The sequence below is a fragment of the Corylus avellana genome, chromosome 2, assembly GCF_965113065.1.
Source record: "Corylus avellana chromosome 2, dhCorAvel1.hap1.2, whole genome shotgun sequence".
Taxonomy (NCBI): domain Eukaryota; kingdom Viridiplantae; phylum Streptophyta; class Magnoliopsida; order Fagales; family Betulaceae; genus Corylus; species Corylus avellana.
Genome location: NC_142491.1, coordinates 35,172,718 through 35,195,355, shown reverse-complemented (window position 1 = coordinate 35,195,355; position 22,638 = coordinate 35,172,718). Strand labels below are relative to the sequence as shown.

The 22,638-nt window shown below is 35.7% G+C and overlaps 1 protein-coding gene across 2 annotated transcripts; it reads right to left on the bottom strand.

The window, feature by feature from the left end:
• Positions 1–834: 834 nt before the first annotated feature.
• CHR17 (chromatin remodeling factor17) lies at positions 835–9,383 on the bottom strand. Of its 2 annotated transcripts, none has more exons than XM_059594052.2 (25): positions 9,046–9,383; positions 8,384–8,515; positions 8,196–8,302; positions 7,440–7,552; positions 6,716–6,813; positions 6,365–6,544; positions 6,059–6,280; positions 5,404–5,538; positions 4,980–5,262; positions 4,815–4,888; positions 4,429–4,649; positions 4,227–4,314; positions 4,043–4,136; positions 3,724–3,912; positions 3,608–3,639; positions 3,412–3,488; positions 3,231–3,320; positions 3,066–3,135; positions 2,891–2,945; positions 2,746–2,804; positions 2,506–2,671; positions 1,919–2,097; positions 1,616–1,831; positions 1,383–1,481; positions 835–1,286 (listed from the first exon to the last, which is right to left on the bottom strand). In XM_059594052.2, the coding sequence occupies exons 1-25, from the start codon at positions 9,259–9,261 to the stop codon at positions 1,269–1,271; spliced, it is 3,213 nt and encodes a 1,070-aa protein (XP_059450035.2). In that variant the 5' UTR covers positions 9,262–9,383; the 3' UTR covers positions 835–1,268. The 2 variants fall into 2 exon arrangements, with proteins under 2 accessions (XP_059450035.2, XP_059450041.2); XM_059594058.2 differs by having other exon boundaries at positions 1,392–1,481.
• Positions 9,384–22,638: the final 13,255 nt, after the last annotated feature.

Genomic DNA, 22,638 nt, shown 5'->3' with positions numbered 1-22,638 from the left:
CGAGAATGAAGCCAGGAGAAAGAATGGAGTAAAGCAGTCACGCAACATCGAGGGACGAGGCCAAGCAAGTAGCTGAAAAAGATAGAAAAACTCCGTCCATCATTATTCTATTCAAAATTAGGCCAAGTGATCATCATCATACGTAACAAAACTTACACAAGCGCATCAACTCGTCTTCAACGGAACCACCCCTCACAATTCACAACACAAAATGCCCAACTTCCAATCAGTCGGGGTAGGGGTTGGGGATGGATAGCTCTAAACAGTTAGGAAGGGCACAAGGTCTAGTATAGATTTTCAACATTTCCTTCACACGGTTAGTGTCCTAGACATGCTCATCATTAACGAATTCATTATTTTCACCCCTATTTAAATAGAGGAATGATAGGGACCCAACTTTTTTGCCCAACAAAAGTCCAACTTTTGCCTTATTTATTTTTTAAAAATAAAATAAAATAAAAAATGAAAAAAATGTTTGAAGCAACCCTATCTATTTTTTGTCTTTCTTTTATTTGGTATTTTTTTAAAAATGAAAATTGGTATTTTTTTCATAATAATGTCATTTTTTTCAAGAAAATGTCATTACTATGAAGAAAAATACTATTTTTCATTTTTAAAAAAATACTAAATAAAAGAAAGGCCAAAAATAGATAGGGTTGCTTCATACATTTTTTCCATTTTTCATTTTGTTTTTTTTAGAAAAAAAATAAAGGGTAAAAGTTGGACTTTTGTTGGGCAAAAAAGTTGGGCCTTTAGCATTTCTCATTTAAATATCACCCACTTACCTAATCAAGCAGATTAGCACATTTTGACCATAAATCAAAAGATCAAACAGAAAATAATAATAATAATAATAATAATAATCATCAGGTATGTGGCGGCATTTGGGCCCAAATCCCAACAGATAAAATAGCAAAATACCAACATTGTACACCGTCTTTAATGAGGGAAATAAGACTAGGCCATGGGTACCACTGCCTCAATCCAGTTAATACAATATATTCTAACTACAATGAACAAAATATCAGAGTAATTTAGGAGATAACTCCTATATTCATTTTTATACAAATTCCCAAAAACTAATTCCTTACTCTAATACGCTACCAAATCCATTGATGAAGTAATGGATTCTGTGGAACCCTGATCTCAAAAATAAGGGGATATATAACGAACTCTAGTTTGCAAACTAGGGCCACTCCTTGCCATACTACTACTACTACACCAAAATGAAAACGGAAAAAAAGTTTCGTAATTTTAAACTTTCAGTATCATTTCCTCCGCTTTCCCTGCACCAAGACAATATACTTCTCATCAGTAAATCTGTAGCCAGTAACCACCATCATCATTACAAACTAAGCAATAAAGTGGGGGCAGCAACATACCGTACTCACATAGTCATCCATAGTTAATTGCTTCCGCTTCTTTAGAGAAATGGGGCTCTCGGTCTGCCGAGCCAGAGCACGCTTTGATGGTGTCATGCTCTGAAATATGCATAGTCAAATCAGTACAAGATGTAGCAATAAGGATGCATCAGTGAGGTGGGTGAAGTCGATGAGTGACAGACAGAATCGAAGAATGCATGGTGGTGTTTTCAAAAGTAAGTATCAAACCGAACCTTGGCAAGCTTCTTCTCTTTCCTGGCTTGTCTCTCCCTCTCGTCGTACTCTTGGTTTTCCTTCTCCACCAACCGAATTAGGGTATCACACCTCCTCGCAAGTTCTTGAGTTGTGCGAGACTTTACAAACCAATCAAAACGAAACAAGGGTGAAGTACGAAATGCCGCCTTCAACTCATCCCAGTTCCCATACCCGAGTTTGTGAACCATGCATATCTGCAAATTGTGTAGCAACCAAGAATTACTTGGGTATTTGGATATTTCACATACACACCAAACTTCTCATTAGTGAAAGACACACACCATGAAACGATCACATTCTTCATTGTACAGCTTCCCTTTGTTCTGACCATACTGAATCTTGAGTTCCAGCCATGGATTCTTGTACCGGTCCAACTTCTTCCCAATAGCTTTCATGATCTCATCTTTACGAGAAATTCTAGCTTCCCCTCTTTCGATATTCTTAACGATCCTATCATAATCTGGAAGAATCATATTTAGAATCACTTATTAGATACGCTACAAATTTTCTTATGAAAACTAACTCCACAAGCTGAACCAACCAAATGGTTCTGCACTCAAACCAGACACTAATGCAGTTGATCTTTCCTTGATAACTGAAGGTTAAATCCAGCTAAACCAATCAACAAAAGTTTTTCCAACCGTTCACATATCATTTGCAAAAAATAAACATGAGATGTACTAGGGGCCTGGAGCCAACAAAAAATATAATGTGAACCCAGGCCCAAAAGGCTGATGTTTAAGTTCGCTGACATTAGTATTTTTTTTTTTTTGTCAATGTAGGAATCAATAACAGAAGCTCATATTAGCTTCGCATTAGAATCTATTTTCACTAAAGTAACAATGGTGTAACATTGGATATTACTCACCGTTTAACTCTTTGTATCTTTCTTTAAAAACTTTTGCATATCTTTCAACTTCCTCCTCTGTTTTCCCTTCCATCTCAGAAGCAATACTTTTGATGTCATTTCGGCCATACTTCTCACAAGCCCTAATGAAAGTATTAAAATCTCTTCTACTCCATGAAGAAAACCCCTGAAATCCACTAATAGTCAAGTTTAGAGAAAGTAATCCAATATATATACCTTTTCCACAACATATGAACTTACCTCTTCTAATAGCCGCTCCTTCTCTTCCAGCTCTTCAGCAGTTAATGGATCTCCCACCTCTAAATGTTCAATACTTAGTTAGAGATGGATTTAATAAAAGAATGTCAGGAAAGGGATGCAATTCACGTGGAAGATACTCAAATACCTTCAGGTTCATCCACATCTATTGTGTCTTTCAACTGATTCTTTTGATGTGTTTGCTGAAAGTATAGACAAATAATAAATGAAATATATATAAGACTAAACTTCCAACCAAATTTGTACGGACTAGGTTTCAACCAAAGCAGAAAGCATATTTGCAGGAGCTCAACAATACCCACCATCAGATAACGTACTTCCTTTTCATACAGCTCACTTAGCCTTTGTGTGTTAAAGAACTGGAAATCATGTCTGTCAGCAGAAGAAAATAATAAATAAACAGATATTCATTACAGGTGAGAACCCAACCCCAGTTTCTGATGCAACAAGTTTCAGGAGGTGCTTACAATTGAGGCATCCGAGGAATTCGAGGCTCTCTCGGTTTTGCCGGACCACCTTGGCGCATTGTTTGCTTAAAGTATTCAGATTCAGAGTAACTAGAGAGGACAAAAAGAAAATCACGCTTCATATAATGATGGAAAAACATAAATGCCTCATTTAGATTATAAAATGAAAAAATGCTATTACTTCCGCTTCCGCTCTCTCTTGGGTGGTTCAATCCAGTTATCGCTAACAAGTTTCTTGAAGTCAACCTTGTTCTCATCCTTCACCACAAAAAACCATGAGATAGTGTTAAGTTGCTAGCCTTAAAGCAATATTGAGCAAAGTACAAATGAATGGCCTATACTGGTTGGAAAACAAAACATAAAAGAATTGCCTTTACCTTCTCGTCAGCAAAATCATACAATTCAGCAGCTGCAGAAAACCACATCAATATTAGCATTTATATTTTAAAATTGTTTATTTATGGGCAAGAACCCTTGCTAAAAATCTACGTACTGTCATCCATTTTAAATTTGATTGCATCTTCTGTAAATTTCTTCATCTTGGCATCAAGCTCAGCAGTAGCCTCTTCTCCTTTTGCAATAATTCTGTCAATGTCCTCATCTGTAATTGTACTATCCTTGGAACTGAAAACCATTTCAGCGCCAAACCTCACCATCTGAAGTAGCTCATCTTTATTAACAGCTGCATGAAAAAATAAAAAGAAGTACCAGTATATATTATTGGTGCAGACTTTTATCTTTTTTTTAAAAAAATATATATATATATATATATACTTTTATGAGAAAAATCTTCTAATAGTGAAACTGCTTACTCTTCTGCTCTGCCAATCGTCCTTGCTGAATCACCAAAGCATCAAGTGCAAGCTTTTTATAAGCCCTCTCAATCACTTTTTCCTCAATAGTATACTGTTCCATAAGTCATTTACAATGAGAAAAATTGTCTATAAAAGTTATAGCTTAGCTTCAAATATGACAAAGAAATATAGAAATCCAGACCTCCGTGCAGAACCGGAAAACTTGAACTTCTTTCTTTTGACCAATCCTGTGAGCACGGTCCTGTGCTTGCAAATCAACTTGTGGATTCCTAAGAAAAACCCAAGCATCACCAAAACCGCCAAATAAGTTAAAGAAAAGAAACACACATAAACACGCCAACACCGTAACAGCAATTCCAACAAGAATATAAAAAAATGCTCACCAGTCACTGTCATAAAGAATGACAACATCTGCCGTAGCAAGATTAATGCCAAGGCCTCCAGCTCTAGTTGATAGTAAGAAGACAAATTTCTCACTCCCTGGTTTATTAAAAGCATCAATGGAAGCATCACGATCTTCTCCACCAGTATTCCCATCAATCCGACAATATAGGTATCCACGAAACATTAAATAATCTTCAAGAATGTCCAGCAGCCTTGTCATCTGAATTATAAAAACCAATACCAACCACAGAATCAGAGACAAAAAAATAAAAATAATAAATGGCATCACATATAACATTTGCATGCACAAGCATTTATTACCAATCAGGAAACTGCTGCAACAAAAACCAACCATATAACAAGTAATAGTAATTTCAAAACTGACCTGTGAAAATATCAGGACCCTAGAGTCACGTTCTTTTAGTTTTGGAAGCAACTTATCCAATAGAACCATTTTACCTGAAAATCAAAATTGCCTGTGGATTAGGGTTGATCATGTCAATTGGTAACCACCCTATAAACTCAATATCGTGTTGAATTTAGAGCATACCAGCATTTGTAATAAGATGATCTCCTGTGGTATAAGGAGGACCAGGTTCAGCACCTTGAAAAAGATATGGATGGTTACAGCATTTACGCAGCTGCATTGCTATATTCAAAAGACGCTTCCGTTCTCCACCAGCATTAACAACTTCAAGATCTTTCTGCAGTAAAGCCCTGTAAAAGTGTTTCTGCATCTGTGACATGCCCACTTTAAGAATTGTTTCCTTCTTTGGAGGTAACCCTTTTTCAACATCTGACTTCAACCTTCGGAGGAGAAAAGGACGGAGTACCTTTTAAATGTTAAAAAGAATAGGCTATTCTGTCAGCTTAAAAGATACAGTACGTTTCAAAGTGAGAGAGAGAGAGAGAGAGGGAGGGGGAGCATAAGATAGAACACATTATTGCTCCCATCGAAAGGTTCTTCGACCTACCTTATGAAGCTGTTGGACAACTTCCTGCTGATCATTTTCACCAGAAATTTGGAACCACTCGTCAAAAGTTTCTGCAGAACTAAATATCTCTGGCAGAAGAAAATTGAGAAGGGACCAAAGTTCATGGAGATTGTTCTGCACAATGAGAAAACACCATTACATTTAGATTAAAGAAATTAGTGACCCATAAGATAACAAAATATAATGTCCCAGAATGAAACAGAACGCTAACTCCCAACATGTATTGAAAGCAACTAAAATTCAGGATATAAAATCTATATGGCCCTTCCAGGACCCAGTTCATGCATGTATGAAGTAGGACAAAGATCAACACAAAGATACAAATGACAATGATTAAACCATCTTAAAGATCAATAAGCATCTAGATCTAGAGATGACTGCAAAAGATAATCCTGACAAAAGACAGCTGTAAATTATGTACTCAAATGTAATGTCAACCTTTAGCATAATTTCGGTTGAATATATTGTATATATTTATAAAGTGATCAATGACCAATTGTATGAAGTCTGCATTACTACCAACAACAACCTTTTTATTTTCAACAACAACCAACAAGTTTAGTGAACACAGATCCACATTTTATAAAATGGCACATAGGAAAGAAACCACACCAATGAAAATTACAATTCATACCTGAAGTGGTGTGCCAGTGATGAGAAGGCGATAATTGGTATTATAAAGCCTCATTGTTTTTGAAAGGAGCGAATTCTCATTCTTAATTCGATGGGCTTCATCAATGATAATATAGCGCCAGCTAAAGCGACGTAAGCTGGTCTTCTCTTTAATTGCCATTTCAAAACTTGTGACACAGACATCAAACTTGCCAGCAACCAGTAAATTGTCTCGTATATGCCTCTGCACAAATAAGAAAATGAGAAATTATTAAGGAAAAAGATAATCTGCTAAGTTCACTCATTCAAGAGAGCAGAAGTTACTCACCCTTTCATCAGGATTTCCAAGAAACTTTACAGCACGCAAAGTTGGGCAGAAACGTCGGATTTCATTCATCCAGTTTCCAAGAGTAGATTTTGGAGCAACTACCATATGAGGGCCAGTAATTCCTCTGAACTCATGCAAATAGCCCAATAAAGAGATGGTTTGCAATGTTTTACCAAGCCCCTGGATAGCAAAACCAACAACTTATCACTATGTTATAGCGCAACCAAGCCATCCTTGGTCACTTATACATGAGAAGGTAATTATAAAATTATAATTTTGACACAACACAGCTTCAAAGTACATTATCCAATGATGCAGTCGAGTAAAATGCGTCAATTCTAAAATGCATACCATTTCATCTGCAAGGATTCCGTTTATACCATTCTCATATAGTCGTATAAGCCAGTTTAACCCAGCAAGTTGGTAGTCCCTCATCTTCCCCTGAATACCTGAAGAAAAAAACAAAAATAGATAAAGAAAAATCAGCACTCCAAATTTGAACTGCATTGGAACTGAAAATATTATCATGAACAGGAGACATCCTTTTGACAGTCGAAGAATCCAAAAACAAATCCAGAAAAAAAAAAATCTCAAATTAGGACATGGCTGATAAAAGCCAATGAGTAGGAGAAAGAATGGGGAGACATTATTTTTCAGCAACAAAAAAAAAGAAAAGAGAAAAAAAAAAATCAATTTTGTCACCTTGAGCTGGTGAGGCATCAAGTTCCATTGAGCAGAAAATTAAACAAAACAAAAAAACCATAAGACTTGACAATCAAACTTCCAGCCGCTAAGAGCTACATATAATCTAACTATGGTACTCATAGAAATGAAAGCATTGGACAAGAACAAAAGAAAACAATGTACCAAAATCAGAAATTTTGGTGAAGCAATGGATTAGGAAAAAGAGGGGGAAAAACATTTTACATCAAAAGCAGTTGAATCACACACCTGTGACAATATTTCCCAAAATATGCAATAAACACAGTGCATAATCACAACAATTGAAGACAATCCTAACAAGGATCATTGAAGCATATAGATAAACAGACACCAATAGACAGAGAGCACATACAAGAGGGTTGACTAAGAAGCCGTGTGGTTCCTGTCCCAGACAAACCATCCTCTTCCTCCTTAAGACATTCTTCATCTTCTTCCTCTTCAGTTATTTTTGATGCATGGCGACCCCTAAATTATAAAATGAAAAAGGCTATCATTAAAGGAAGGTTCAAACTTTAATGTATAACAAAGCAGACTCTAACCAAATTTAATGTCTCTACGTAGTTGTTTTGTACCTAAATAACACACAAAGGCATTACACAAATATAAGCGCATATTTGAAAGGGCAACTCCCAAATGTTTAAGTCACATTTTGTTGTAAACTGAAAGAAAGCACTAGCATAGAGACAATAATGTGTTGGGATTAAAAACATTTTATTTAAATATAATTTGAAAGAGAAACGACACTTTCGTGAAAGAAAATTATCCAGCCAAAACTAGCTGTCATTTTATTCTAGTCAAACTTCCATAAAACTAGTTCCACTAACCCAAATTTGAGGCTTATATCCTCAACTGGCCATGCTTATGAAAAGTTCTTACATTTACAAAATCAAAATTCAACCAAATCATCTAAAAGGGCTGTATAGGCAGCAAGAAGAGCTAAAAACATGTCAAAACATGAGAAGATATGGCAAACAGAACTTATTCTTGGACATGAGAGATTGTACCACAAACTTAGAATCAACCAAGTGAGAGAGTAGAAAAAGAGTCCCTGGGAACATTGGATCAAAGCAACATTTATGATGTTTTCTAAAGAGAGGATGAGTTATACCTTCCCTTTGTCTTCTTTAAAGATGCAGAATGATCACCTTTGGCAAAGTGCGCAAACAACTCAGTTTGCTGCAGGAGATACTTCAAGCGCCCCTGCCCCCTATTGTTCTGCAATTAAAATAAAAATCAACAAACCAATGGAGAATAAATGACACAAAGCAATACAAATCCTCTATATGATGCACACACCATATCAGCTTCAATTGCAGCATTTTGGACGTCCAGTATTTCCTGAATCTTTTCTCTCTTCATTTTCTGCATTTCTTTGAGTCTGGCCCTTTCTCGCTTGCTTATTTCGGCATTGGACACATTATTTCCATCCTGCAAGTGGTGCCAAAAGCACATAGGGTAAGGTAAATTTTTACACATGGAATGCTTTACGACACTGAAATTTACCAATTGAGAACAAAAACCCGAGCAAGTTCGAAATTGTCACGTAGCAACCATAGTGAGCTACTCAAGCGTGATATAAAGTGAGCATCAAACAATCGAATAGCCAAGAGGTCAACTAATCGTTGAAACCTTCCATTTTTCATCATTTGGGAGTTGGGCCCAATGCGACAACACTAAGCTCAAGTTAACATTATACTTCAATTTTGCTTAGTCCAAGTATTCAATATGCCAAACGCAAAATGAAACTATAAAATCAACCCTAATCTATTTTCATTTTCCTCGTCCTTTCTCGGGAACCAAACAGGAGGCATACTTAACCAAGCCCTAGACCAACCAAACCCTAGCGCAACATATCCCACAAGAAACCCTAGCGAACAGAGACAACCACACCAGCAGATCCAACAAAAGGAAAGCTACCACATGCACGCGCTTCCTCGAGGACATGATCGTAAATTTACCTCGTCCTCCTCGTCGCCATCCGCGGCAGCGTCCTGGGAGGCGGGCGAGTTGTCGTCGTCTTCGTCGGAACCGGCCGAGCGAGCCACGGCCTCAAGCTCCTCCTCGTCCTCCTCGTCTTCGATCTGCTCGATGACCTGCTCCTCCTCCTCCGACGAATTGGAGCTGTTGGATAGGGCCTCATCGGACGACGCCTGTCGCTTGGAGGGCTTCGCCATGGTTCGGTTTCTCTCGGATCGAGGGTTTGCGTGCGCGTGAGTGTATTTGTGCGAGTGTGTGAGAGAGAGAGAGACCGGCTTTTAATTTCGAAGCCCACTTCGAAATTAAAATGAGAGCGAGTGGGAGGTTACGGCCTTACGGGTATTTATACCCATTTGATTGGGAGAGTGTGGTGTGTGCGGTTCGAATACGTTGTTGGTGGGGGTTGGGAAACAATTTGGGGTTTTTCCCGCCAACATTAGGGAAATGTGATTTCCCGCCCGCATGGCTCGGGAGTTACGAGCACGGGCCCGGACCCTAGGGTGCGCAACTGCGCGCACCTCTTGACCATGCTCGGTGGGCTTTGGTTCGTGGTAAACCTTTGATCCGAGTACGTTTTTACCTTTTTTATTTTTAATAAATGCAAAATTAGCTCCTTACATTTTATCGATTTGCAAATAGTTACTTAATATATATATATATATATTATAAAAATAAAAAATAAAAAGGCTTAAAATTTGAAACTCCTCGTGAAAAGCAAAAATGACAAATAATTCCTTACTCTCAAACCTTCTGGAACATCCCATTAGTTATACTTGAATGATATTTTTGTCTTTTTATTTTTTGATGGATACAAATATTCTTTTACTATAATTAATTGAATATTTTTCAGTTCAAATCATCCCCAACTTATCCTAATTCCAAACTTTTGTTTACATTTTGATAAAAATGTCAATCCATCACATCGGCATTAATAATAATGACAGGTGCCCATATCAAAGTAAAGGGCACAAATAAAAATTAAAAATTAGGAGTCATGGCCCCCTTGTCTATTAATAGTGGCTCCTATAATAAAAATATAAAAATACAAAATTATAAGAAAAAAAATACACATACTCCCTTAAATTAAACTATTAAGTAATTTGCAATGTCCCCAAAAAGTTCCACTTTCACTTATTGCTTAGGAAAACTTTTCTATCGGAATGAAATTTGAATTAAAAAAATTTTCCCAGCATTACTCTATGTGAGGTGTTTAAACTCTTCCATGAGAATTATTTATTTATTTTTATTATCTTTAGAATTATGGTTGTAATAGAGTCAAGTAGAGCTAAGCTTTAAAATTTCAAGATTGTCATTTAAGAGAATGCCTATTTGAAATAATATTTTATGGTTTGGTAAACCAATCATAGGTTTGGTCTTGTTGAAGTAAATAATGTCTTAATAATACCTCTCCTAAAACACTCCGTTCTCTTTCCTCAAAGAAAACCCTACCCCCCCTCTTTGAGTCTCCAGTAGCCAGGGGAGGAGGCCCCCTCCTCCCCCACCTTTCCCCTCCTCTCCCCACTTCATCCTTCCCCCACCCCTTCTCCCCTCTTCGGAGGATCTATCCACCTCTTCGGAACCCTATCCATTGCCTATGGTGGGCTCTCCCAATCCAGCAACTTTGTCAGCATCTCCCCCACCGCAAATAGCCGGTTCCAGCCTCGATCCACCATCCTTAGCCTTGGTTTTGCACTCTCCTTGAAGTTTTTGGATTGATGTTTTTCAAAATCAGATCTATGAACTTCAGGATGCTCCACCCCCAGACGCTCCATCCTACCGTGATCCTGGGCCCTTCCGCGCCAATTCGCCGTCATCCATGTAGCCAATCGGCCAACACGCACCGGCGCGTGAACTACATGAGCCGATGAGTAGATCTTACTTGCAGGCGCATGCCCAACACTCGCCAACGCGAGGGAAGCCCCACATTGCGTTTGACAACCCCCACGCCTCCCATCGCTGTCTCCAATCTCATGTGGTGCTTCTCAGTCTCTTGGCTCCCACTGTCGACGCGTGGTTTTCATGCTCTGGCGAGTAGTTTACACGTGCCGATCCTTCACCGTGTCCCCACTACCTTCCTCCGCCATACCATCCGCTGGATCTACTATTTTGGGATTTAATTTACTGTCATTTTAAATTTCTCTGTAATTTTCTATTCCTTTTTTTTTCTTTTTCTTGCTAGTTTGTTTTGATGGCTTTTTTTTTTTTTTTTTTTTTTTTGACATAGTTTTCCCTCTTTCTTTTGACCACTAATAGTCTTGTTTGGTTTCCTTAGCCGACTACTGAAGGTCGTGCGGCAAACCTTTTTAGGTTTTGTTCCGTTTACGAAATTTGCCTATTATTACGGTCTCTTTTGGCAGTTTAAGTTTGTTTGATGGGCCATGTCATTTATTTGACCCATTCCTAATGATTCTTATGAAAACTTTGTCACCTTTGTGTTTTATTTTCTTGTCATTTCCTTTTCCCTTTCCCCAACATTGAATAGAAAACAAAAAAATGATAATAATAATAATGTCTTAATAAGTGTGTTTGTTGTTGACTTGGTGTTGTATATCTATAAGCCCTTCGATCCTTGTAGGTTTCTATTTCAATTAACAATGTGTTGTTAAAAAGTGGCCTTATATTGGTTTCCATATTTGCATGTTGCTAATTTTTTTGACAAAATCCACAATATTGTTATATATATATATATGCATTGTGCACTAAAGGCATAGTGATGCGGGCTATGTTCTTATAGAACATGCTAATTTTTTAAGAAGTAAGGGAAAATTACAGTTTACCCCCCCCCAAAGTTAACAACATTTTTCAATTCGAACATCAAAGTTTCAATTTTTGCAATCCACCCCTACAAAGTTCCAATTTTTTTCATTTTGACCAATATTATCCCAAAATTCCCATATTGCCCCTGATTTTTATTTTTATTTTTATATTTTTTATAAAACAAATAATAATAATAATTTTGGGGGGTGCAAAAATGGCCAAATGGGCAAAGCCTAGCCACCCCGAATTTTTATTTTTTAATTTTTTATAAAAAAAATGAAAAAAAAAACAAAAATTAGGGGCAAATGGGCAATATGAGAAGTTTTGGATACAATTGGTTAAATTGCAAAAATTTGGAACTTTTGGGGGGTGGATTGCAAAAATTGAAACTTTGGTGTTTGAATTGAAAAATGCTGTCAACTTTGGGGTGTAAACTGTAATTTTCCCAAGAAGTAATTACCCTAACAAGTGAGGAGATTCACTTGGATATTTAAGTTTATTGTAGACTATCACTAATATGGCCATTGTTGGTCACAAAAGTCTTAGAAGTATCACCATGGTATCAATATAATCAACGAAAACGAAGGTATTAAGCCACTTGCTCACTATCACTAGCAACCATCATCAAAGAAAGGCACTAATATATAATTTCAATTACAAGTCAGCCTAGAGCCATAAACCTAATTTAAGAGCATCCAATCATTAAAATTGACAAAAGTGAGCATCTCAACACCACTATTGTCTATTGAGTACATCCTTCTAGGTTCACATAAAGTTCATATTTCAAAATTTTGCAAAGTTGTTTCAAAAAACTGCTTTAATTTTCTACATATCTCTCTTCTCTCACATCTGTGCTACAAAAATAACACATCAAAACGTAGGATTAGGTAATAATGTCTACTTTTTGTACACCAAGTGACAAACATCCTATACATTTTGAAGGAAAATGCTTTGTAAAATAGTGGCTTCTCCATTTCACAAAATATTTCATATCTGTACTACAAAAAGAATGTACCAAAACATAGGGTTAGGTAATAACATCTACTTTTTGTACACCAATTGACAAACATCCTATACATTTTGAAGGAAAAGGCTTTGCAAAATCGTGGCTTCTCCATTTCACAAAAAATTTCATATCTGTACAACAAAAAGAATATATCATAACGTTGGGTTAGGTAATAATGTCTACTTTTTGTACACCAAGTGACAAACATCATATACATTTTCAAGGAAAAGGCTCTACAAAATAGTGGCTTTTCTGTTTCACAAAATTTTCCATATGTGTGCTACAAAAAGAATATATCATAATGTAGGATTAGGTAAGTTCCATGGGTAGCTGTGTTCCCTTGCTTTTGAAACCAGAACTGGAGCGCATATGGGCACATCATAGCTAATATTCAGACGGTCCTAGCTGATTTTTTGTTGTGCAAATATCTACCTAAATTAATAGGAAAATAATTGTACGTTTTACTCTCAAGTGCACAAGGTCAATATTGTAGTATATGGTGCAAGTACGAGATCATTTCCACGAGGATTGCTAAATTTTGCTTAAAATAAATTCCATAAGTAAAACAAAACAAAGATTGATTTTGAGTTGATAATAATAAAAAGGTAGGGCTTTGATATCCACCACTAATCATGCTTATATAATATAACAATATGCCAATGCTTTGACAATGTTATGCATACCTAATGTTTGTCAACTTAAGGGCATAGGTGTATACTCCTTAAGTTATAGATTTCCTTAAGTAACGAGTTAGGCATGGGTGTATACTCTAACTCTTTTCTTTCTTAAAGGATTTAGCATGGGTGTATACTAAGTTGTTCTTTAAGAAAGCATTAATCTATGAAAATCGACAAACACATGAAACTTAGGGCATGAGTGTATACTCCAGGTTTTCCATGTTGATTAACCCAAGAACCCGGTGTGGATTTCTTTTGTTACTCTTATTAAACCCAGGACTCGGTCATCCAAATTGATTTAATTAACTAGCCCATACCACATGCATATGTTGATCAGACAAACACACATGAGGAATTCATGAAAACAGGAATTAATCAAGTTAAATATCACAACATGATCATCACAAAGGTGCCAATATTGAAATATTAAATAAACATAATTAGGGATTCAATCTAGCCTATACTAAGAAATTTAGTTACACATGAGTTTGATGTTAAACATTTTCATAAAATAAAATAGAAAGGAAAAGAATAAACCCGAAACTTGAACTTGAAGAACTCCAATTCTTCTCCTCGGAAATTGTCTCTCTATTCTAAAGGTTTTAGGGTCTATTTACAGGCCTTAGGGATACTCTAGAAACCCTAAAAAACGTAGAGTTTGAGCCCTAGTTCGCACAAGGCTTCAAAACCTTAAAATAAACACTTTCCATAAAAAGGCTGCGGCTAGATTGCTCCTCACGCACGGGTGCACTCTATCGCATCCTGTGTGCGATTGATCGCAAGACTGCGATCAATCGTTTGTGCTGGGCGCTCGATCGCAGGTGCGATCGAGGTTGCTTCTTATGCGCAGGAGCGCACGCCTTGCGCTCATCTGGTCCTTGCTTGTAGTGCGCTTGATCGCAGCTCCACTGAGATCGATCGCACTACCAGAGCCTCTAACTTTTTCCAAAATTGCTCTTTAAGCCCGAAACTTCCAAAATTGCTTCCTTTTCTTCCAAAAGCCTACAAAAACATAGAAAACACATAAAAGAACTAAAATGGCATAAACTAACAAAACTAAGGAATTAACAAATATAAGTTAAGGGCTAAAATATGAATATTTTGGCACTTAATACACCCCGAAACTTACATATTGCTAGTCCCTTAGCAATACAAAACTAAAAACTAAATGGAGAAACAGAAAACAAAAAGATAAATCCATCTTTCGTGGGATGTATAACTGCATTTAGAATATGTAACAAGCCTTTTAAACTCCTAGGAATTCCTTAGAGGACAAGTGAAGTCTCGTGAGGGTTTTCCAAGAATGTTATCCACAAACATCATGCAAGAGTTCATGTTATCAAAAAATTAAAGTATCACTAAAAATCATAATTTTTCATTCATTAGCAAGCTTAAAAAACATGAACTCCATTTTCACAATGAATTAGAATTTTAAAATTTAGTAACTTACAAAAGACATGCTAAGGCATCACAAGTTCGAAACAGTGTGAAGTGAACTAGCACATAAATATGAAGCTTCTAATTATTTTCAATGTGCAATGTCTCAATATCTCAAAGTTCACTGAAATCTCTATTAAAATGAACAACAATGGCATAACTTTTTTTTTTTTTTTTCTCTTTTTTTCTTTTTGGTCAGGCTGTGCAATGTTTGGTTCCCTTAAGTTTTCTAATTGACCCATGTAATGAGTGTTAAGTTAATGACTCCCAGACCAGGTGGTTTTAGGGAATTAGGTGTAAAACACCCCTAAGGACTTACTAACTCGAGTGAAAAAGGCTATGAAACTAAACTAACCATGACTTTAACCAAATCAAAATTCTTCACTTTTTGACGTGAACATTCAATGCTTTGAGGCAAGAGGTCCAGTTACTTAGTGAAAAGCTTATCAATGATCATTTTTTTTTTTTAATCACACACACACACACACACACACACACACACACACATATATATGGCAAAGTATCCATCTAATAAATCATCCAGTTTCACCCAAGACATAGAAACACACACATCAGACTTCATGTCATACCCCACAAATTATGTGCTAATGTGCTTGTGTAAGATTAGATCAAACATGTGAATTCTCAACTGTCCTAAGCAAGTAACCAAACTGAAAAACCCAATTATCAGATCATGTGTTCAAAATTTTAAGCTCACCAATGAAATCAAATCACAATTTTTAAGATCAACCAAAATTTTAAGACAAACATGAACATATATATATATTTCTTTTTACAAACAACAAAAATAAAAATAAAATAAAACTGGGACAAAGTGTGTGTAAGGTGTCTCCCATACCCCCTAACTTAAATTACACATTATCCCCAATGTGTCTATAATATGGAAAGAATTTACCCGGGAGATGAATGAGGTGTCTCCCATACCCCCTAACTTAAATTACACATTGTCCCCAATGTGTCTATAATATGGAAAGAATTTACCCGGGAGATGGATGACATGTTTGGAATGGCATGGCTCATAGCACACCCCTAAACTTGAACTGAAGCACACTTGTTCTTGAAAATTAAAAACACTAAAGTAACAAAGGGAAAACAGAACGAAATTAAAAATAACCAACAGAAAATAAAACAAACAAGAAAATAAAAAGGATATGCTATGGGGTGCCTCCCATGAGCGCTAAGTTTAATGTCTTCAGCTAGACTGTGGCACTTTAAACTTGAAGCATCAATCTTTTCTTCTCTTGCACAAAAGGGAATGAATTATTTCTATTGCAAGATGCTTCCGAATGTCTATAGATCGGGGAGGACCACTTTGAGTTTTCTCAAACAGTTTCTCATCCGGCGGGGAATCATGAACTGGAATAAAGTAGGAAGAAAACTCAAGGAACTTCTCTATCTTGATATTCTCAATTTGCTCATGTGGTAGCTCTAGTAGACTTCTCTCCTAGCCTCTTGGTGTTTCAGGAATAAAAGCTAATGGTGAAAAAATCATAGTGCTTTCTTCTCTTTCCTAATATGGCTCTTGTGGAACTTCGGTTTGCTCCTCCTTCTTCTCTTCCACTTGATTTTCAACCACCTCTTCACTCTTCAATGTGACAGATTGCTCATGATAGTAGGTGCACTCTTCCTCCATGTATAGTCCATTAAGATTTGTCATTAACTGACCTTGACACTCTTCTTCTTTGAGGATATCTGATATTTGCTTGAAGTGATCCTCTATCTTGGCCATGATGGATTGCAACCATTGATTACAGGCCTTACTGTGGCTAAGAAAAGCTAACACTGTTTCTTCTAAGGTAGGCCTTTTTGGAGGAGGTGGTTCTTTTTGGTATTGTTGTTGCTCTTGGAATTGTTGAGGCCAATCAATGGGAGAAGATTGATCATAAAGCCGTGGAGATGACTCCTCTTCATGATAGCAAATACTCTCTTCCTTCATATAATGTCCATGAAGAGTGGTAACTGACTGACTTTGGGGCTCTTCCTTTTTGAGAAAATCTGTTCTTTGTGTACAGTGGGCCTCCGTCCTTTTAACTGATTTCAAATGAGAGTTCTTCATCTCCTCAATTGCTGAACTGATCATAGCTAATGTTTTCTCAGAAAACTCAAGAGGAGGTGACTTAGTCTGATATTGCTGTTGTGGAGCTGATTGAGAGGAATATGCATGATCATAAAATTGCTGATATGAATGATGTTGCAGTCCATGAGATTGTGGATCATGAATTCCAGGAGCTTGAGCTTGACATAAGAGATTGGACTATTGGCTCCATGATGGGTAACAGGAATCAAAATAGCGGTTATTCCCTGATCTAGAGAACGATGTGTTCATGTGCCCATAAAATTTGTTAAAAATTTGTCTCATTGTAGGACATCCTTTAACCTGGTGATAAGGGTCATGGCAACATGAACATGGTCTATGGGGTATCGGAATGCAGCCCCACATGTGTGAAAACAAGAATAAAATAACAAAAAGAAGTTGAAATTAAAAGGGAAAATAAAAACAAAATTAAAAATAAAACTTACGAAGATGCAGACTCAACTGACCCCGCATGAAATAAAAGAAAAAAAAATCAGATCTATAATTAGTGCAATAATTATGCTACTGTCCGGATGTGCGATTGATCACACTGGTGCGCTCGATCGCCCTAGATGGACCCTCGAGCGCACCTTCAGATAGGAGTGGCAAAATGGGTACCTGACACGACTCGCGGGTACCTATTACATGATTAGCCTATACACAGACATGACTCGTTTAGCTAAACGGGTAATCGGGTCTGACACGATTATGACACGAAAATAGTCGGGTAACCCAACACGACCCGTTTTACTTGTTTAAAATAACCGGGTCTAATCGGGTAGACACGACCCGACACGACCCGTTAAAACCCCAAACTATAAATTTTTTTTTTTTTAAAAAAGAAAATTCAAAATTGTAATAATAATACATCGATACACTGTCAATGCAAAAAATTGAGTTCCAAGATATTAAAGGCTTTAATAAAGGATAAGAAAATAAAATAAAATAAAATGGAAAGTGACCTTAATTGTGCTCCAAAAGAAATTACTAAACTTATGATTTCACCTAAACTTAAAACAAGCAAGCATATTGACTAAGTTCATTTATTAAAATAATTTTTAGTATAAAGAAATTTAATTTTGCTCAAATTACAATCCACTAAAAAAGAATTATGTATATTTCAACACAAAATATGATATATGTAATCTGTTGAAATTAAATGTCTTATAACAGAGATGAATTTTGCAAATCATTTGAAAAAAAAAAAAATTAAGGGCAAAAAGCAAGAAGAATGTTTTTAAATTAAAATCATTTAATTAAATATTTACATATAAAAAAGGCCCAACCTAAATTTGTTGTCTTAGACCTCAAAATCTATTAAGTTGGACCTACTCAAGGGGTTGGCTTGGATGCTTAGTTACTTGTAAAGCACTTGGCCCTCATCGATACCTCATAAAGCATAAAGTCTAAGTAGGGACAAAACTAAAATTTCTATTTCAAAATGATCAAAATATGAATGAGATTGATGGGTAAAATGTGTCAACATTTCCATCATAGCAATAAAGAAAAAGATAATAAAAAAAAAGCTAACAAAAACAAAATAATAAAGAAAAAAAGAAACAAAACTCAAAACTACATCAACATTAGATTCATAATTCATTACAAAATACAAATTAGGTTCCCAAGGACCAATGGCTATTATGCCACTTCACTTGAAGTCTTGAAGGATCCATGAAGGCATCCATTATCCACCCATGTAATCAAAGTCCAAAGATATGAATTATAACACACTATATATATGATCATTTTAAGAAATATTAATAGATTGTGCTCCAGATGAATTTGGAATGTCACAGGAAATTGAATTAACATCAGTTGTCAAAACCTCATCTTCTTTGCCATCCAAGTCCAACTCCATTTGTGTGAGTTCTATATCAAAAAAATAAGAAGAAATAGTGTTATTTTATTATAGTGTAGTAAAAAAATAATACAAGTAAACGAAGAAATTAAATATGCAAATAATTAATATTACCTTCATCTTCATATAACCAATCTCTAGTGCAAACTAATGTTTCAGCAATATCAGGCTTGAATGAGCTCTTATATTGATCAATCACATGTCCACTAGTGCTAAAAGTGGATTCCGAAGCAACAATAAAAACAAGAATACTCAAAACATCACGATCCATAGCAGCTACTTCAGGATAGCAAAATTGATTTCCTTTCCAAAATGAAAGGATGTCAAATGTATCATCCAAATCCACAGGCCTAGGTTCCTCCGAATAAATGTCCAATTGATTCGTTTGGAAATTAATATCATCTCCAGCAAATGCTAAATAGTCCTACATGAAACAGAGAGAATATAAACATAAATAATTAAGAGTATATATATATATATATATATATATATATATACTAAGTTACTAATAAGATAAGAAGTTAATGATATTATTCACCTTTTGCCAAGATAGTTTTGCTCTAGGTATTTGGGACTGCCGAATAGTTATGGAGCTTGAACTTGAAGTATTAGAAGAAGCACTATACTCCATAAAAAGGTTCTTTATTTTCCCACGAACATTCTCGAACTGTATATAATTCATAACTCCATAGATCTTCGTATAGTAATAATTTACAAGGTGAAGCTTGTAACGAAGATCTAATATAATTGCTATGGCCAATACTGCACTGAATTCTAACCAATATTTCTCAAATTTAGAGATCATTTGAGTTGCCATTAATCTCTTATGCTCATTTTCACTCACAAGGTCTTCCTTCAAGGATACATAAATCATGGCAACTACGGGAAAGTATAAGTTGGCAGTGGGATACTTAGTACCAGAAAAAACACATGTAGCTTCGTAAAAGCAAGCTCAGAAACTACTGATATCACCCACCTTTTCCCACTCAAGTGCAGTAGGACAATGCGGCTTATAGTTTGAATCAGTCATCTCCAAATAATTAAAAGCACTCTGATAGTGAATAGCACTCTCAAGCATAAGATAGGTAGAATTCCATCTGGTTGGCACATCTTGTTTTAACCCTTTATGACTGTCCAATGACATTTGATTTACCACATGAAGAAATTTTTGTTTTCGCCATTGTGATCCCTTAACATACTTCACGCTATCTCGAACCTTTTCGATAACATCATAGATTTATTTTAATCCATCTTGCACAATCAAATTAAGAATATGGGCACAACAACGCATACGAAAGAACTCACCTTCACAAAGAAGGGCTTTCTTAATGTTCAGCGTTTGCTTTAATAACTCAACACAACGATTATTAGCAGAAGCATTGTCCAATGTTATAGTAAAAATCTTGTTCTCAATCCCCCACTTTTGTAGCAAATCATATATTTTTTCTTCCAAAGAAACACCATCATGTGGGGGCATAAATGAAAAGTTTAACACCATTTTAGTTAATACCCAATCTTTGTTAATAAAATGTGTAGTAAGGCACATATACCCATCAGTTGTCAAAGAAGTCCATATATCAGATGTTAAACAAATCCTCCCAGGACAAGCATGCAACATAGATTTAATCATTTCTTTCTTCCTCAAATGCATCTTAACCAAATCTGCCTTAGCAGTATTTCTAGATATAGATGGTACATCACCACGCAAGTACTAATGTAATTGTCTTACACCATCTTATTCAACAAATGAAAAAGGCAAATCATGCTTAATAATCAAAGCAACCAACAATTCTCTATATATTTTGGGATCAAATTTAGAGTCATTTACTGATAGAGATCCTGCTTTCCCAGTTAAGAGCATCTACCCAACATCACGAGTGTTTGCCCCCCACCACCCCCCCCCCCCCCGCGCAAACTTGAATGTGCTTTCTCAAATTCCCAGTTCCACATGAACTTCGAGCCTTGTATTTATTACCACATGTCTTGCATTTTGCCCATACCTCCGGGTCATTTGGATCAGCATTATGAATGACATCATGAAATTGCCAAACAGTTGAGGTCTTCCTCCGCTTCTTTCCCTTTTTGTTACTCTCAGTCCACACAGAAACAGAGTCATCTTGTAGTGAATGTAATTTGACCACATCGTCGTTAATTTCGAATGCATCTTCAACAAGTTCTTCAATATTCATATACACACATAATTCGACTATATGCTATATAACTATAAATTGAATATTTAAGAATAAATTAAAATTTAATTTATTCAATACATGGCATCAGACATCATGTACACCGTTAGATGCAATAAAATAAAACCTTAATACTAAAATAATTTTCTATTTCATTTGAAATTGAAAGATATTTGTTTGTGTGACAGCATATTCATTATTAAATACAAAAAATAAAAAATAAAAAATCCTCTCCCAATTTCTCCATTCCCTTAGGTGGCTATTAAACTATGATAACTATCATTAGATTTGAGATAGATCTTTATTTAATTTTAAACTGATGATGGTTTTAAAAGCCACTTAAGAGAGTAAGAAGACAGGTGTGTGTAGCATTACTTTTATTTTTATCCCATAATGCTGCCAACATTGCAACCCTAACCAACCCTTATATCAATTTTTGAAGTTAAATTTGGTACAGGAAAGCGTCACAATATTACAATGGCACCCATTCCATTTCAAGTTTCAACCTTGAAGAAATTATTTCTGCACTGAAGTTTTTGTTATTTATTTGTTTTAGTGTCAATTGAATGGGAAATCTAGAAGAGAAAAAGCCCTTTTTCGGCCCAAAAGAAAAATTAAACAAACCCCAATTGTTGTGCAAATTTATTTAACTCGCAAGTGTACGAATCGATTGTAGTTTAATGGATTGCAAGTGCGAGGTCAAACCCACAGAGAATTGTATTTTTGAAAGAAAAATTTAAATCTAAACTAATTAAATCCTAACCTAGTTCCAAAAAGGTTTTAGTTTTGAGTTTTGAAAATTAAAGGATAAACATAAACTAAATAAAATAAAACAAAACAAAAGGTAAAGACTAAGGTTTAGGAATCCACACTCACCGAATCATAACAACATACTCCATGTTCATCAATATTTATCCGAAGTTCTCACAATTTAAATCTTATGTATGTTTTACTATACTTCAAAGAATTAATCAAAACCATTCCATGTATCCATTCATTGACCAAATCACAAAAGGAATCCAAATTCAATTGAAACACCAGATGTGTCCATAGAACAAATCACAAGGGATATCCAATTTTTATGAGTTAAAAACCAAGCAATCAATCATATGAAATTATCTCAAATCATCACATGTATCCTTGAATCACAAGAGATATCCAAGAATCACTCCACACATTGATTAGAAGTAAAACAATTAAAATATAAAACTCAATAAAATCAGATAAATAAAGACTTACATAAAAGTTTCATCCCTAACCTTAGTTGGGAATTTAGCTCCACATAAAAATAAAACCTAAATCTAAAGAAAACCTAAACTAAAAAGAGAAAAACTGTAGAATTTTGCTCTCTGGACTTCTCTCTTTTCTTGAATGCAAAGAAGTTTATTTATAGGCTTAGAGAAGTCCTAGAAGCCCAAGTAAACCTAGATAATTCGGAGGTCTATCTCCCTGTCAAAATAGAAGTCTGAAATCGGAATAGGATTCGTCCAAATTTGTGTCCTATAATTGCGGGGCGATTTTGGCATAATAACCGTCCGAATTAGGAAAATCCTAT